At 43.8% G+C, this 17,801-nt stretch overlaps 1 protein-coding gene across 1 annotated transcript in view; it reads left to right on the forward strand.

The window, feature by feature from the left end:
* The window catches only part of Prpf6 (pre-mRNA processing factor 6), a 63,524-nt gene that overhangs the window by 39,031 nt on the left and 6,692 nt on the right, over positions 1–17,801 (forward strand). The window contains exons 12-16 of the mRNA XM_004669527.2: positions 2,584–2,706; positions 10,864–10,985; positions 14,517–14,655; positions 16,002–16,121; positions 17,394–17,570. Of these exons, the coding sequence (XP_004669584.1) occupies positions 2,584–2,706; positions 10,864–10,985; positions 14,517–14,655; positions 16,002–16,121; positions 17,394–17,570 (681 nt within the window). The remainder of the gene's footprint in view (positions 1–2,583; positions 2,707–10,863; positions 10,986–14,516; positions 14,656–16,001; positions 16,122–17,393; positions 17,571–17,801) is intronic.

Genomic DNA, 17,801 nt, shown 5'->3' on the forward strand with positions numbered 1-17,801 from the left:
ATTCTTTTACTAGGAGACATAATAGAGCAAGCCTCACCATACCTCCTGAGTCTAGCCTTTCAGCAGTTTTACTATTTCTCTTTTGTTCCTTCATGTGCTCTAAGTTTCTAGTAGTTGCTTCCCTTCTATTTCAAAGGTTTTCTATAACATAACAGACACTTTCAGCTTTCCTGCATTGATGAAATCTTTATTTTGCTGAGTGTGATGTCTCTTACCTATAATCTCAGCACTTGAGAAATACAGGCAGGAACAGTAGGAGTTCAAGGCCAGCCTGTTCTACATAGTAAGTTCTAGGATGCATAGTGAGACCCTTTGATTAAAAAACAAAACAAGGGCTGGAGAGATGGCTTAGCGGTTAAGCGCTTGCCTGTGAAGCCTAAGGACCCCGGTTCAAGGCTCGGTTCCCCAGGTCCCACGTTAGCCAGATGCACAAGGGGTGCACGCGTCTGGAGTTTGTTTGCAGGGGCTGGGAAGCCCTGGCGCGCCCATTCTCTCCCTCTCCCTCTGTCTTTCTCTCTGTGTCTGTCGCTCTCAAATAAATAAATAAAAAATGAACAAAAAAAAAAAGAACAAAAACTTTTTTTCATCTTTGCTCTTGAAAGGTATTTTTGCTGAGTATAAAGTCATGGTTGATACCTTATTCATGTAGTACTTCAAAGACACTGCCCCAGTGCCATCTCATTTGCATTATTCTGGCTGGAGAGATGGCTCAGCAGTTAAAGGTGCTTGCTTGCAAAGCCTGCTGGCCTCACTTCATTTTCCCAACCACTCACATAAAGCTTGATGAGCATTTGTTTACAGTAGCCTGGTACATAATAAAAAGCTTCAGGTAGGCTGGAGAGATGGTTTAGTAGTTAAAGTACTTGCCTGTGAAGCCTAAGGACAAGTTTCTGGCAATGGTGGTGTTATATAGTCTTGACTGGTCCTGGAATTCACTCTGTAGTTTCAGGGTGGCCTTGAACTCACGGTAATCCTTTCTCTGTCTCTTAGGTTCTGGGATTAAAAGCATGGGCCACCATGCCTGGCTTCCTGTGTTCTGTTCCGTTGATCTTTGTGTCTGTTTTTGTGCCAGTACCATGCTGTTTTTGTTAGTGTGGCTCTGTAATAAAGCTTAAAGTCAGGTATGGTGATACCACCAGCCTTATTTTTGTCACTCAAATTTGTTTTGAGTATTTGAGGTTTTTGGTACTACCAAATGAATTTTAACATTGTTTTTTCTACTTCTGTGAAAAATACCATTATTAAATGTGTAGATTGATTTTGGTAATATTGACATTTTCACAATTTTGAGTCTTCCAATCCCAGAACATGGGATGTCTTTCCATTTCCTAGTGCCTTCTGCAATTTTTCTCTTGTGCGTTTTTAAGTTTTCACTGTAGAGATCCTTCACTTCCATGGGGTTGTAGTGTTTCCTCAGCAGTATAAGATCTGTGCCCTCCTTTAATGAACAAAGGAGTCAGAACACTTACTGTTGCTGATCCTAAAATGGCACTGAAAATAGTTTAGCAAAAAGAAAATAAATGCTTTGCATATTAAAAAATAGCATCTTAAAAATGGAGCTGGGGAGCTGGAGAGATGGCTTAGCTGTTAAGGTATTTGCCTTTGAAGCCAAAGGACCCAGGTTTGACTCCCCAGCATACACATAAACCAGATACACAAGATGGCACATGCATCTGGAGTTTGTTTACAATGGCCGAAGGCCCTGTGTGCCCAATTTCTCTCTATCTGCCTCTTTCTTTCTCTCTTTCTGAAACAAATAAAAAATAAATGGGGCTAGGAAGATGGCTCAGTGGTTTAGGCACTTGCCTGCAAAACTTAGTGACCTGGGTTTGATTCCCCAGTAAACAAAAGCCAGATGCACAAGGTGTCGCATGCATCTGGAGTTCGTTTATAGCAGCTAGAGGCCCTGGCATGCCCATTCATTACTTTTTTTTTCCTTAATGAGGTATAAGACAATTACTTTATTGTCCCAAAATTTTAGTAACACATTTCTGTGTCTAATACTGTAGTGTAAAACTTGATATGGCTTCTCTCTGTGCACCTCAAATCAGCTTTCTTAAAATTGAGAGTACTTTGCTGCTGCTTTGCCTGCTCAGTGGACTGTGTCATTGATCATCTTCCCTGCAACCTCAGGTTTCCATTTTTATGTTCTATGAACCTGTACTCCTCACCAGTATTTCTTCCTGTTTGGCATTTCCTCTTTTTGTCAATTTAACACTTGAGTTCCAGTCCAAAGGGTACAAGTATTGAACTTGTCTTACTCCTCCTACTTTGGACGTTTCTGTAACATAGGAAATATTCATAGGCAATAAATAGCTTAATATAATCTTTATGTGCAGAATGTGTTCACTTAAGGTTTATTGTATGGGTGGGTGTGGTTTAATTCTGTCTCCTAGGGTTTATTGGACAGGCTAGGTAGTGAGAACATGTGCATCAGTGAACCAGACAGCACAATAAATGTGGAGGCCACCAGGCTATGTGCTTGTGACAGCAGATACTTTAGTTTTCACCATTCAGGAATAGAACACTTTGCAGATCTGACTTCAAAATTCAAACAAAAGAATATTTGTGTCTCTCTTTCAGGATGCTGAGGAGTGTGACAGGGCAGGAAGTGTGGCCACTTGCCAGGCAGTCATGCGTGCTGTGATTGGTATTGGAATTGAGGAAGAAGATCGAAAGCACACTTGGATGGAAGATGCTGACAGTGTAAGTTTACCTCTGCCAAGAACAGTGGCCTCTTATATTAGTAAAATCTTTTAATTTAGGTGGCCGGGCATGGTGGTACACAACTTTAATCCCAGTACTCGGGAGGCAGAGGTAGGAGGATCGCCATGAGTTTGAGGCCACCCTGAGACTACATAGTAAATTCCAGGTCAGCCTGAGCTAGAGTGAGACCCTACCTCAAAAAAAAAACTTTTAGTTTAGAGTTGTGTGTGTGTGTGTGTGTGTGTGTGTGTTGGGGGAGTGCACATGTGTGTTTAGGTGCACACGTCTTGTGCACATGAATTAATAGGCCAGAAGTAAACATCAGGCGTCTTCCTATATCACTCTTTTGCTTTATTTCCTTGAGACAAGTCTCTCACTGAACCTGGAGGTGCCAATTTTTAGTCAGTCTCCTGTTTCCATCCCCTCAATACTGGTTATAGGAATGTAAGGCCACAGCTTTACATGAAGGCTAGGGATCCAATTCAGGTCCTCATACTTGTGCAATAAAATACATTAAGCCATCTGCCCAGCCCTTTTATTTTATTTATTAATTTTGGTTTTTCAACGTAGCGTCTCAGTCTAGTCCAGGCTGATCTGGAATTCACTATGTTGTCTTGGTGGCCTTGAACTCAAGGCAATCCTCCTACCTCTGCCTTCCAAGTGTTGGGATTAAAGATATGTGCCACCATGCCCGGTTCTCATTATCTTTTAGTTTCTTTTGATTTCTCATTTCTTTCTTTCTTTTACTTATTGATTTTTAAATATTTTATTTACTTATTTGAGAAAGAGGGAGAGGCAGATAGAGAGAATGGGTGTGCCGGGGCCTTTAGCCACTGCAAGCGAACTCCAGATGCATGCGCCCCTTGTGCATCTGGCTTACATGGGTCCTGGGGAATCAAATTGGGGTCCTTAGGCTTTGCAGGCAAGCGCTTTAACCACTAAGCAATTTCACCAACCCAATTTTTAAAAAATATTTCTATTTATTTATTTGCAAGCAGAGAGAAATAGAGAGAAGAGATAGACAGACAGAGTGGGCATGCCAGGGCTTCTAGCCATTGCAAATGAACTCTAGACATATGTGCCATGTTGTACATCTGGCTCTGTTGGGTACTAGGGAATCAAACTCTGGTCATTAGGTTAGACAGACAAGTGCCTTAACCACTGAACCATACCTCCAGCCCCTCCCTTATCTATTTAAAAGCAGAGAGAGAGAGAGAGAATGAGCACACCAGGGCCTGTAGCCACTGCAAATGAACTCCAGACTCATGTGCCCCTTGTGAATCTGGCTTATGTGGCTCCTGAGGAATCTAACCTGGGTCCTTTGGCTTAGCAGGAAAACGTGTTAACTGCTAAGCCATCTCTCTAGCCTCCTCCTTTTATTGTTGAGACAGGGTCTTACTGAGTAGCCTAGAACAATCTTGAACTCAAAATCTCTCTGCCTCAGCCTCCTGAGTGCTGTGATTAGTGGATCTTGCACTACACTTGACTCTGATATATTTACTTTAAATAGAGTTGCAATTGTAAGGACAGCAGACTACTGTAAACCTAAGTTTAAATGAGGATCTAATATTTGAGTGCTTACTGAATGGATGAAGTGTTCTCTTTTATTTTCTTTACTGCTTGTGACAAATTTGGAGGTCTCTGTGGGTAACAAAATTGGAGCACAAATTGAAGAATGCTGGGTGGTGCATGCCTTTAATTCCAGCACTTGGGGCTAGAGAGAGGGCGTAGCAGTTAAGCACTTGCCTATGAAGCCTAAGGATCCCAGTTTGAGGCTCGATTCCCCAGGACCCATGTTAGCCAGGTGCACAAGGGGGAGCATGCATCTGGAGTTTGTTTGCAATGGCTGGAGGCCTTGGTGTGCCCATTCTCTCTGTCTGTCTCTATCTGCCTTTTTCTCTGTCACTTTCAAATAAATAAATAAAAATAAACAAAAAAAAACACCTTAATTCCAGCACTTGGGATGCAAAAGTAGGAGAAGCACCATGAATTCAAGGCCATAGTGAATTCCAGGTCAGCCTGGGCTACAGTGAGACCCTACCTTGAAACTCCCTCCCGCCCCCCAAAAAAGAGTTGAAGAATAATGTTAGTTCTTTTGTTCTTTTTTGTTTGTTTTTGAGGTAGGGTCTCACTATAGTTCAGGCTGACCTGGAATTCCCTGTGTAGTTTCAGGGTGGCCTTGAACCCTCTGCCTCCTGAGTGCTGGGATTAAAGGTATGTACCACCATGCCTGGCGTTCTTACTTATTTTTCCCCATTCTTTCTGTTGCTTGCTTGTTTGCTTGCTTGATGGTGGCGGCTCAGTATGTAGCCCAGGTTGGCCTTAAATTCAAAATCCTCCTGAGTGCTGGGCAAGGTGGTACATGCCTGTAATCTCAGCTTTTCTCATTTTTTATTGCGACTTTCAGAATTGCTTGGTAAACACAGTTACTTTTCAGAGTACTTTTATATGCAGAAGTGAAAGTCAGTGTTTCTGATGCAGTCAGAAGTACAGGGTACTCTCCTAGTGCTTCTCTCACCTTGGCCCAACTTGGCCACCCTAAGACCCTGGGCATTGTTACTTGATGCTACAGACAATTACAAAGATGATGAGGCAGTGGAGGGCCTGAAATTTTTGTAACTGACTTCCTGCTTTGGTCAGTGGCTACACAGAAAGGCATAGATGAAATTTGCTCTAAGATGTCCCTTTTCACTGGGCGTGTTGGTACATGCCTTTGCCTTAATCCCAGTACTCGAGAGGTAGAGGTAGGAGGATCACCATGAGTTCGAGGCCACCCTGAGACTACATAGTGAGTTCCAGATCAGCCTGGGCTACAGCTAGACTCTATTTCAAAATACAAAAAAAAAAAAAAAAAAAAGCCTGGCATGGTAGTACATGCCTATAATCCTAGCACTTGGGAGGCAGAGGTAGGAGGATTGCCATGAGTTTGAAGACATCCTGAGATTACATAGTGAAGGGAGGGAGGGAGGAAGGGAGAAAGGGAAGAAGGAAAAATTTTTTAAAAAAATGTGACTGTTCTGAACATTGCTAGTCAGAGCATAGAGGCCCATCCTAGATTCTTTGGTTAGAGTCAAGAGTTAGAGTCAGGGCTGGAGAAATGGCTCAGTAGTAAAAGGCAGTTGCTTCCATAGTCTGACAATCTGGGTTGGGTTCCCCTATGCCCACATAAATCCAGACGCACAAATTGGCACTGTATGCATCTGGAGTTTGCCTGCAACTGCAGGAGGCCCTGGCACACCAATGTGCACCCACACACTCTCTATCTCAAATAAATATTATTTTTAAAAATATTTTTATTTTAGCCAGACTTGGTGGCACATGCCTTTAATCCCAGCACTCGAGAGGCAGAGGTAGAAGGATCACCATAAGTTCAAGGCCACCTTGAGACTACATAGTGAATTCCAGGTAGGCCTGGACTAGAGTGAAATCCTACCTTAAAAAACCAAAATATTTATATATATATGGAGAGAGAGTGTGTGTATGTGTGTGTGTGTGTGTGTGTGTGTATGGGTGTGCCAGGGCCTCTAGCACTGTAAATGAACTCCAAATACATGCATTCCCTTATACATCTGGCTTTATGTGGGTACTGGGGAATTGAACCTGGGTTCTTAGGCTTTGTAGGCAAGTGCCTTAACCTCTAAGGCATCTCTCCAACTCCATCAAACAAATATATATATATTTAAAAGCAGAGCATGATAGCACACACCTTTAATCCCAGCACTCTGGAGGCAAAGGTGGGAGAATTGTTGTGAGTTTGAAAGTTCTAGGTCTGCCTGAAATTACAGAGTGATTGTCAGGTCAACCTAGGCTACAGTGAGACCATACCTTAAAAACACACACACACACACACACACACACACACACAAAACAAATAACAACAACAACAAAACTCCAGGGCTGGAGAGGTGGCTTAGCAGTTAAGGTGCTTGCTTACAAACCCTGACAACCTGGGTTAGATTCCCCAGTACCCACATAAAGCCAGATATGCACAAAGTGGGCATTCGTTTGGAATTTACAGTGAAAGAGGCCCTGGCATGCCCTTCCCCCCCCCCTTTCCTTTGCAAATCAATAAAAATATTTTTTAAAACACAAACCAAAATAAGGGAGAGACATGTCATATTACATCAGAGGTATTGTTATCCCAGCAGCAGATCTTAGCACACTCCCTTGCTCCTTTTTCTCTTCCATACCTGTTTTCACACATTTATTTATTTTTTATTTTATTTTATTTATTTATTTTTTTTTTTTGGCAGGACAAAAGCTGTTTATTGGGGCCTGAGATTCTGGGCTGTCTCACAGGAGAGAGAGAACCGTAACTCTGGATAGTTTGGGTTTTTAAACAGTTTTTCCTTTTGGGAGGGTGTAGCAGATAGCTTCAGGTTCACTGAGATGAACTTCCAGGCCAGGCACAGTTATGGAGGAAGAGAGATTTACTGAAGCTTGCAGATCCAGGGGAAGTTCCATAATGGCAGAAGAAGGTAGCCTTGCTTTCACAGGTCCAAGCAGAGAGAGAGAAAAGCCACAAGCCAAAAACCAAAAGCCACACAGCACACTTCAGTAACTCCAGGTGGAACTAGGCACTTTGCATATCTTTAGGTTGGAATTTCAAACCCACCACCATACTTTAGGGCTGGACCTCCCAGTGACACCTCCTCCAGCCAGGTGGCTGCAGATGCAAATTACAAACTAATAAAGCACTGAATTTATTGGGGGCCATCTATTCAAACTACCAAAGAGGAGGATACAGAAGACGAAGAACTGGGAATGCAGGGGACAGCAGGGACCAAGTGGAGAAGCTAATTAGTCAGAGGGACAGAGATCAAATGGAGGAGGAGGAGGTGCCATCAGGAGAGGAGCCAGGTTGTCTCTAAAATAAGCTCAGCTGGAAACTATGGCTGAGCATTGTTAAATCAGGGGAATAGGAGTTTGGCAACACAAACACCTAAAGTTGTATCATTCAGGCTTCTGCTGTTCTCTTCCTTCATCTGGACTCCATTTTGGGACTCTTGTTCTGCCTAACATCTAAAGTTGTTTAGATGGAGGTAAAGGGGTAGCTGGGTTAGGTGGAGGCCAAGAGTCTGAAGTAGTGTTTGGGTTGTCTAGAAAGTTAATATGAAGAAGTTGAAGTTTGGACGGGGTTAGGGTTTAAGTAGCTTCCATTTGAACCTGGGTTTTCATTAGCATTTGAAGCCCTGAAGGGCAATCCAGGGGACCCAGGTAAATGAAGTTGGATTGTCAGAGAAACATCTGAGTGTTTCACACATTTCTTGAACACTGTCAGTCTCACTGATGTCCCTTTTTAGAAAAGCATTTGTCCATCTGGGAAAGGGCCTTGAATAATGAGGTAACTTCCCTGGGAGGTATGCCCAGCTATGAGTACAACTTTACTCAGTCTGTATTGACATATATTCAAAGTTATAGTCGTTTGTCCCTGTTTCCCTGGTTGCCTTTTACTCACCTCTTGGTATATGAATACTTGTGTCTGCAGAGCATAGGAAGCAATGATTTCTCTCAGGGGTGGAACCCTTGGTCTTCTGTGAGTTTGACAGCAGATATTTGAACTTGTGTATTGTGTCTATAGGTATCATGGTCACCATAAAAGACACGTTAAACTAGCTCTTGGATGCTTTGTTAAATGCCTATGGTGACTGGCTTTCTCTTTTGATATTATCCATCACTTCTTTTATAAAAGATATTTAGGGCTGGAGGGATGGCTTAGTGGTTAAGACACCTTCCTGCAAAACCAAAGGACCCAGGTTCGATTTCCCAGGACCCACATAAGCCAGATGCACAAGGTGGTACATCATCTGGAGTTTGTTTGCAGTGGCTGGAGGCTCTCTCTCTCTCTCTCTCTGCCTCCTCTCTGTCAAATAAATAAAAATATTTTTAAAAATATCCCCTTCCTCCCGAGTGCTGAGATTAAAAGCATGTGCCACCACACCCGGCTATTTATTTATTTGAGAGAGAGAGGAGAGAGAGAGAGAGAGAGAGAGAGAGATGGTAAGTATGGGTGCACGAGGGCCACCTGCTATTGCAAACAAACTCCATATGCATGTGCCACTTTGTGCATCTGCTTTATGTTTGTACTGGGAATCAAACCAGGTTGTCAAGCTTTGCAAGCAAGAGCCTTTAACTGCTGAGCCATCTCTCGTTCCCACACTTTTTCTTTCCTTTTCGTTCTCCGCCCCCACCCCCCCACCCCCGCCACCAGGGGAGGCTGTCACTCTAGCTCAGACTGACATTGAACTCACGACAATCCTTTTACCTCTGCCTCCCGAGTGCTGGGATTAAAGACGTGCACCACCATGCTTGGCTTTATCCATCACTTTTTTTTTTAATATTATTTATTTATTTATTTATTTGAGAGTGACAGACACAGAGAGAAAGACAGATAGAGGGAGAGAGAGAGAGAGAATGGGCGCACCAGGGCTTCCAGCCTCTGCAAACGAACTCCAGATGCGTGCGCCCCCTTGTGCATCTGGCTAACATGGGACCTGGGGAACCGAGCCTCGAACTGGGGTCCTTAGGCTTCACAGGCAAGCGCTTAACCGCTAAGCCATCTCTCCAGCCCTCCATCACTTTTTTAAAAAGTTTATTTTAGCTGGGCGTGGTGGCACACGCCTTTAATCCCAGCACTCGGGAGGCAGAGGTAGGATTGCCATGAGTTCGAGGCCACCCTGAGACTCTATAGTGAATTCCAGGCCAGCCTGGGCTAGAGTGGGACCCTACCTTGAAAAACAAAAAAAAAACAAAAAAGTTTATTTTATTTTTTGGGTTTTTTTTTTTTTTTTTTTTTTTTGAGATAGCGTCTCGCTCTAGCCCAGGCTGACCTGGGATTCACTATTTGTCTTAGGGTGGCCTTGAACTCACGGTGATCCTCCTACCTCTGGCTCCTGAGTCATGGAATTAAAGGCGTGTACCACCATTCCTGGCTTAGAATCACTTTTGAGAACAGAAAAGCCTGAAGGAGTTACACACAGACCTATATAACCAGATAATCAGAAGGCTGAGGCAGGAGAACCAAAAATTCAAGGTTAGCCCAGGCAACTTAGCAAAACCCTGTTTCAAAAAATAGGAAAAGAGTCGGGCATGGTGGCACATGCCTTTAATCCCAGCACTCGGGATGCAGAGATAGGAAGATTGCCTGCCGTGAGTTTGAGGCCACCCTGAGACTACACAGCAAATTCCAGGTCAACCTGAACTAGAATGAGACCTTGCCTTTGAAAACAAACAAACAAAAAAAAGAATAGGAAAAGGGAGCTGTAGAGATGGCTTAGTGGTTAAGGCATTTGCCTGCAAAGCCAAAGGATCGTGGTTCAATTCTCCAGGAACCACATAAGCCAGATGCATAAGGGGTGCGTGCGTCTGGAGTTTGTTTGCAGTGGCTGGAGGATGTACCCATTCTCTCTTTCTCTCTGCCTCTTCTCTTCCTCTCTCTCTCTCAAACAAATTGATATTTAAAAAAAAAAAAAAAGATGGGCATGGTGGTGCACTCCTTTAATCTCAGCACTTGGGAGACAGAGGTAGCAGATGAGTTCAAGGCCACCCTGAGACTCCATAGTGAATTCCAGGTCAGCCTGGGCTAGAGTGAGACCCTACCTCGAAAAACAAACAAACAAAAAAAAAAAAAAAAAACAACAATAACAGCCGGGCATGGTGGCTCATGCCTTTAGTCCCAGCACTGGGAGGAAGAGGTAGGAGGAGTTCGAGCCCAGCCTGAGGCTACAGTGTGTGTTCCAGTTAGCCTGGGCTAGACCCTATTGCCAAAGAAAAACAAAAACAAGAAATGAGCATGTGTGATAGTCTTGTCTTTGTGTGTGGATAAAAGTATGCTTGCCTCAGCCATGGCCCTACATGTGTGCATGTATGTGTTGAGTGTATGCATACATGCACCAAATTATTCTGATGATGTTTCTCTTGTCAGCTCTTCTTGTAAACCAAGGGATGAATATGCAGCCCCAGGAGCTTTTTTTAGTATTTGTGACCCTGACCTCAGGTGTTTCTGTCTTAGATTATAGATTAATTAAGATCAATGCTATAGCACATTTGCTACCAGATGTCATTACTGAGAATTGTAATAGACTGAGAGGTGTCACACCATCTACTCCAAAGCAATGCCAAACCATCCCCTCCTCACAGTGTCTTTTTCTGTTCTAGTGTGTGGCCCACAATGCCCTGGAGTGTGCACGAGCCATCTATGCCTATGCCCTGCAAGTGTTCCCTAGCAAGAAGAGTGTATGGCTAAGAGCTGCATACTTTGAGAAGAACCATGGCACCAGGTATGTGGTGGATGGGCCTCTAGTTTCTGTCTAGATGGTGCTGGACTTCAACTTTTTTTTTTTTCGAGGTAGGGTCTCACTCTGGCCCAGGCTTACCTGGAATTCACTATGTAATCTCAGGGTGGCCTCGAACTCATGGTGATCCTCCTACCTCTGCCTCCCGAGTGCTGGGATTAAAGGCGTGTGCCACCACGCCTGGCAAACTTCAACTTTTTATGAGATCCTCAATGAGACATTTGAGGTCTGGCCCTCTGTGATGATGGGTAGGTCACACAGATGCTTTTTTAGCCCTTGAGACTTTGCAGCTGGGACATTCTTTTTCTTTAATTTTTAAAAAATACTTTATTTATTTATTTGGCAGAGAAAGGGGGGAGGGAGAGAATGGGCACACCAGGGCCCCCAGCTACTGCAAACGAACTCCAGACACTTACCTGTGTGGGCTCTGGATCTCTCCTACTTCTCTGCTGCCGTTAGTAATTTTTATTTTTATTTATTTTTTAAATTTAATTTAATTTTAATTTAAAAAAAATTTTTATTAGCATTTTCCATGATTACAAAAAATAATCCCATGTTAACTCCCTCCCCCCCCACTTTCTCCTTTGAAATTCCATTCTCTATCATATTACCTCCCCATCACAATCATTGTACTTACATATATACAATATCAACCTATTAAGTACCCTCCTTCCTTCCTATTTTTAACTTATTATTTTTTATTAACAACTTCCATGATTATAAAAAATACCCCACGTTAATACTCTCCCTCCCCCCACTTACCCCTTTGAAACTCCATTCTCCATCATTATTTTTATTTTTATTTTATTTTATTTCTTTTTCTTCTCAATTTTTATTAACATTTTCCATGATTATAAAATATATCCCATGGTAATACCCTCCCCCCCCCACTTTCCCCTTTGAAATTCCATTCTCCATCATATCCCCTCCCCATCTCAGTCTCTTTTATTTTGATGTCATGATCTTTTCCTCCTATTATAATGGTCTTGTGTAGGTAGTGTCAGGCACGGTGAGGTCATGGATATGCAGGCAATTTTGTGTCTGGAGGAGCACGTCGTAAGGAGTCCTACCCTTCCTTTGGCTGTTACATTCTTTTTGCCACTTCTTCCACATTAGACCCTTAGTCTTGGAAGGTGTGATCGAGATGTTACTCAGTACTCCAGTCACTTCTTTCCCAGCTGGGATATTCTTTAAGATTCTTCTGCAATAGGATTATTATTATTTTATAGTTGAAGCATTTAGGAGAACTGTTCTGTCCTAGTGTTTTTGGGCCTAGGAGTTCTGTATACAAGCTGGAGCCAGCACAGTTAGTTCCTGGGTAGCTCTTCCTTCAGCAGTGGGCAGTGCAGGTCTGACTCCATACAGGCTGTTTTTCATTAAAGCTGTTCTGGTTTTGGATTTTGGCTGTTTTTGTGTGCAGAAGGAGGTCCTTCACAATTGTCTTTAATTGTATTCCTTAATTGGTAAAACCTTTTGGGTCTGCGTATTAGCTACAAATGTTAAATTAGGCATTTCAGTTTCTTATTTTAAATGGGTAACTCTCCAGGGCATTGGGCTTATGTCCCTGGGCACCCCTCCATTCATCCTCTTCTGGGTCCTTGATTGCTCCCTGTGCTGGGTAGGAACAGGCATTGCTAGTTTTACCAAGACTGCAGCTGGGAACCTTGAACCTTTGTTTCTTTGCCTTTACTGGTGGTGTTTAATATCTAGTCTTTCTTTCCATCCTCCCAAATGGCTTGGTATTTCAAAGTTAATTCCTTAGGGGACATTTTTAAATGATCCTGATTGCTTACCTTCTAGAATGTCATTTGGAAAAAAAGGAAAAGAATGTCACCTGGGAAAGTCTTAAGTGCCAAGCAGGATAAGATCCTGCCCTACCAAATAAGGATTGAGACCTCATGTCCCATAGCCTAAGTGTGCACTGCTGCCCACTAGTGTGCAAGTAGTTCCCTCCTGACATTTTTTCCCTCTTTCTATCCTATCCTCTCTCTTTGTCTTTCTTTCGTCTTTTTAAATTTTTATTTATTTATTTGTTGTTCATTTTATTTATTTGTTTATTTGAGAACAACAGACAGAGAAAGAGGTAGATAGATAGAGAGAGAGAATGGGCACGCCAGGGCCTCCAGCCACTGCAAACGAATGCATGTGCCCCCTTGTGCATCTGGCTAATGTGGGTCCTAGGGAATCGAGCTTCCAACCGGGATCCTTAGGCTTCAGGCAAGTGCTTAGCCACTAAGCCATCTCTCCAGCTCTTATTTTTATTTTTATTACTATTATTTTTTTTCTTTTTTTTTTAATTTTTATTAACATTTTTCATGATTATAAAATATATCCCATGGTAATTCCCTCCCTCCCCACCCCCACACTTTCTTTATTTTTATTTTTATTTTTTTTAAGAGAGCAGTTGGTTTCTTTTTTATTTATTTGAGAGGGACAGACACAGATAGAAAGACAGAGGGAGAGAGAGAGAATGGTCGCGCCAGGGCTTCCAGCCTCTGCAAATGAACTCCAGACGCGTGCGCCCCCTTGTGCATCTGGCTAACGTGGGACCTGGGGAACTGAGCCTGGAACCGGGGTCCTTAGGCTTCACAGGCAAGCGCTTAATTGCTAAGCCATCTCTCCAGCCCTTATTTTTTAATTTAATTTAATTTTTTATCTTTTCACAATTTTTATTAACATTTTCCATGATTATAAAATATATCCCATGGTAATACCCTCCCCCTATTACTATTATTTTTATTTTTTGATAAGGTTTTGCTCTAGCCAGGCTGACCTGGAATTTACTATATAGTCTCAGGCTGGCTTCAAACTCACAGCTATCCTCCTACCTTTTCCTCCTGAGGGCTGGGATTAAAGGCCACCACTTCCAGCTTCTTACTTTCCTCTTAATGAAGGGAAGCAAGAGTACTTGGTCCTGAGGCTCTGGGAGCATAGTGTTGCTGCAGTAGGCCATGTTTCATGTGGAAAACTTTTGTGCACTCTTTTTGGCTTGCTGCTGAGCACATGGCACCCACTAGAGTCATGAATAAAGATGTTATGACCAAGAGTTGGTGGGCCACTGAGAATCTAGAGATTTTACATCCAGTACCAAAGGCTAGCAGTAGTTTTGCTCATTAGTAATCTGAAAGCACTTTCTTCTGATCAGACCTTTTTTGAGGGACCAGGAACTCCAAGCTTTATCTCAGTAGATCTAGAGTGTCCTCTGTGATTTGAGATAAAAGCCCTTTACTTGTCACTAGACTGCCAGTTATCACTTCCCCCAGGACACATGGCTATAAAAGGCTTTGCTGTTTAAACAATGCTTTGCTTTGTAGAGACCTCTTCAGTAGTAGTTGATTTTAAATTCGTTATGGAGAGGAAAGATTTCCCCACACTCTTCCCCATTGTAAAGTGTGGTAAATCATTGATATTGTTGAACTTTGGAATAATGTCTGTCCTTTCAGCACCTGTGCTAGTGGCTGTGAGTTCTCTCTGTTCTGGTTTATGGCCCTGGCAGCTATGGGTTTTGTCTTACAGGGAGTCCCTGGAAGCACTCCTGCAGAGAGCTGTGGCCCATTGCCCCAAGGCAGAGGTGCTATGGCTCATGGGTGCCAAGTCCAAGTGGCTGGCAGGGGATGTGCCTGCAGCAAGGAGTATTTTGGCCTTGGCCTTTCAGGTGGGTGAGAGGTTGCTCATGCTGTGAGGGATCATGAACATCAACCCAATCTTGGTGCCACTGGTACCTGAGAACTTAGCCTGTGTCTTAGTGTGCACTGTGGTCCACAAACACTGGACCAACCCTGTGGCAGTCCGGGCCAGGGGTCCAAGGCAGTAGCCCAGCCAGGAACCTTTTCATCCCCACCATTCAGTGTGACCATATGCCAGGTGTTCCAGAACACAGGGTCATAACATGGACTGACTACCTGGATGCCTCAAGGCCTATATGAGTTGAGTCCCATTCAAACAGCTACACTTGCTAGGCCTGACTATACCTGGCATTTTTTTTTTAAGCTTTTGGAGATAAGGTTTCACTCTAGCCCAGACTGACCTGGAATTCACTCTAGTCTTAGAGTGGCCTCAAACTCATGGCGATCCTCCTATCTCTGCCTCCCTAGTACTAGGATTAAATGTGTGTGCCACCATGCCTGGCCAAGGATCTTATTTTATCACAAATCTAGTATTTTATGACAACACAAATATTGGATGGTTTTGAATATTCATAAAGTGCTATACAAATATCAGTCTGCTGTCCTGCTGCAGTAACCCGAGCCAGCGGTAAAGCTTGTCAGTTCTGAGTAAATACCAGGAAGGGAACTGGCTCAGACTTTTGCTTCCAGTTGTCACCTGGAGGGGAATGCAGGAGCAGATGACAGTGCTCTGCAGAGTAGTTGGTGTCCTCTCCATGCACTGTTTCCTCCTCTTGTACATCAGAACCCCTGAGGGGCTCTAGCCCCCTTGCCTATCTGTTACCATGGGTACCTTTCTAGCCATCTTGCCAAAGGCTCAGTGGGTGTCAGCTATGAAGAGGTTTTGAGGATACCCCTTGTATGTCACCTGGACTATAAGTTTTCTGTAGCCTGATTTCAGCCTTTGGAGGCCCTATCCTACCTACCCCATTATTATCCCTCCTCTCCAGAAATTTATCTATCCTGACCACATTGACACTGGTGTGGCTGGCTAAGGGAAAAGGGTGAAGTTAGATCCACACATAAGAAATGAGTGACCCAAGTTGGCTTTGAGAGGCCATGTAGGGTTTGGGTGGATCCCAGAGAGGATAGCTTTGCAAAACTAGTGTTGCTGCTCCAGCGCCTTGGAGGCTGATTTCTGTAACACACTGAAAACAGCCTGGATTCTTGGATAGAGTCTGTCCTGTCATTTCTTAGCTTGGGCAGGGCTTGGAGCACAACTGCAGCAGACCAAGTCCTGGCTCAGTTCCCAGACCACCTGCACTTAATTAACTGTGATCAAGCCCTGGTCACTTATGTGCTGAGCTCTCTTAATGCTGCTGTGCTTGCCCTCCAGGCAAACCCCAACAGTGAGGAGATCTGGCTGGCTGCTGTGAAGCTGGAGTCAGAAAACAATGAGTACGAACGTGCCCGGAGGCTGCTGGCTAAGGCACGGAGCAGTGCACCCACAGCCCGTGTGAGTGGTGGCTAACTGGTGGGTGGGTGGGGTGGGGTGGGCTGGTGGGGTGCCACCTGGCTTGTACAGTGGGAAGGAGTGAGATGAGAAGGACAGTTCAGACCACAGCCCAGTCTTGTTACTGGGTTTAAAAATGCTTTTCTTTTTTGGTTTTTCGAGGTAGGGTCTCACTCTAGCCCAGGCCGACCTGGAATTCACTATATAGTCTCTGAACTCATGGCGATCCTCTTACCTCTGTCTCCCAAGTGCTGGGATTAAAGGCATGTGCCACCATGCCCGGCTTGCCTTTCTTTCTTTTTGTATTTTATTTATTTATTAGAGAGAGAGGAAGAGGTAGATAGACAATGAGCACACCAGGGTCTCTAGCCAGTGCAAACTGGCTACCTTGGGTATCTGGCTTATGGGGGTATTGGGGAACTGAACCTGGGTCTTTAGGTTTCTCGGGCAAGTGCCTTAACCACTAAGCCATCTCTTCAGCCCAAACATGCTTTTTGTTTGCGTTTTTGTTGTTGTTGTTTTGTTTTGTTTTGTTTTTCAAGGTAGGGCCTCATTCTAGCCCAGGCTAACCTGGAAATGACTATGTAGTCTTAGGGTGGCTTTGAATTCTCGGCGATCCTCCTACCTCTGCCTCCCGAGTGCTAGGATTAAAGTTAAGAGTGCACCACCATTCCCAGCTGCTTTTCTTTTCTTTATTCCCCCCCCCTTTTTTTTTCTTTTACCAATTTATTTGCAAGGAGACAGAGAATGAATATATAGGCACACCAGGATCTCTAGCAGCTGCAAACAAACTCCAGATGTTTGTGCCACTTTGTACATCTGGTTTTATGTCGGTACTAGGGAATCAAACCCAGATTGTTAGGCTTTGCAAGTACCTTAACTGCTGAGATACCTCTCCAGCCCAGATATTTTATTTACTTCCTTTTATTTGAGAGAGAGACACACAGGGGGTTGGGAAGAGAATGGGTGTGCTAGGGCCTCTAGCTGCTTCAAATGAACTCCAGACGCATGTGCCACCCTGTGCATCTGGCTTACGTTGGTCTTGGGGAGTTGAACTTGAGTTTTGGCTAAGCCATCTCTCCAGTCCTTACCCATCTTTTGTATGCATAAAAGAACTATCACTGCTTGTGAGGCACTTAAAATATAGCAGCAGAGCAGATATGTGGAAGATGAGATACAGCATGAAGCATGTCTCATTATAGTGCTTCTAGTCCAGATAGATAATAGGTACAAGGGAACAACTCTTCTGTATGACAGTGTGTGTCGACTTTGCAGGTATTCATGAAGTCTGTGAAGCTGGAATGGGTGCTAGGAAACATTGCTGCTGCCCAGGAGCTGTGTGAGGAGGCCTTGAAGCACTATGAGGACTTCCCTAAGCTGTGGATGATGAAGGGGCAGATTGAGGAGCAGGGAGAGCTGATGGAGAAGGCTCGGGAGGCCTACAATCAGGGGGTGAGCTTCTTCTATGATGTTCTAGGGTACTAAGTACCCTGTCATTGGTTATTTCCCCTTACCTCTATGGAAGGTGGAGAGCTAGTGGTTAGTGATTGAGCTGTAACAGGTTTGGGACCAAACACTGGTCCCCTCACTGGAAGTCTTCTATTTTCCCTTTTACAAAGCTGCCTACCTTGTGCTGGAGATGTGTGAGGTTTGGCACACTCAGAGCTGGGGCAGTTTGTACAC

Source organism: Jaculus jaculus, chromosome 8, assembly GCF_020740685.1.
Source record: "Jaculus jaculus isolate mJacJac1 chromosome 8, mJacJac1.mat.Y.cur, whole genome shotgun sequence".
NCBI classification, from domain to species: domain Eukaryota; kingdom Metazoa; phylum Chordata; class Mammalia; order Rodentia; family Dipodidae; genus Jaculus; species Jaculus jaculus.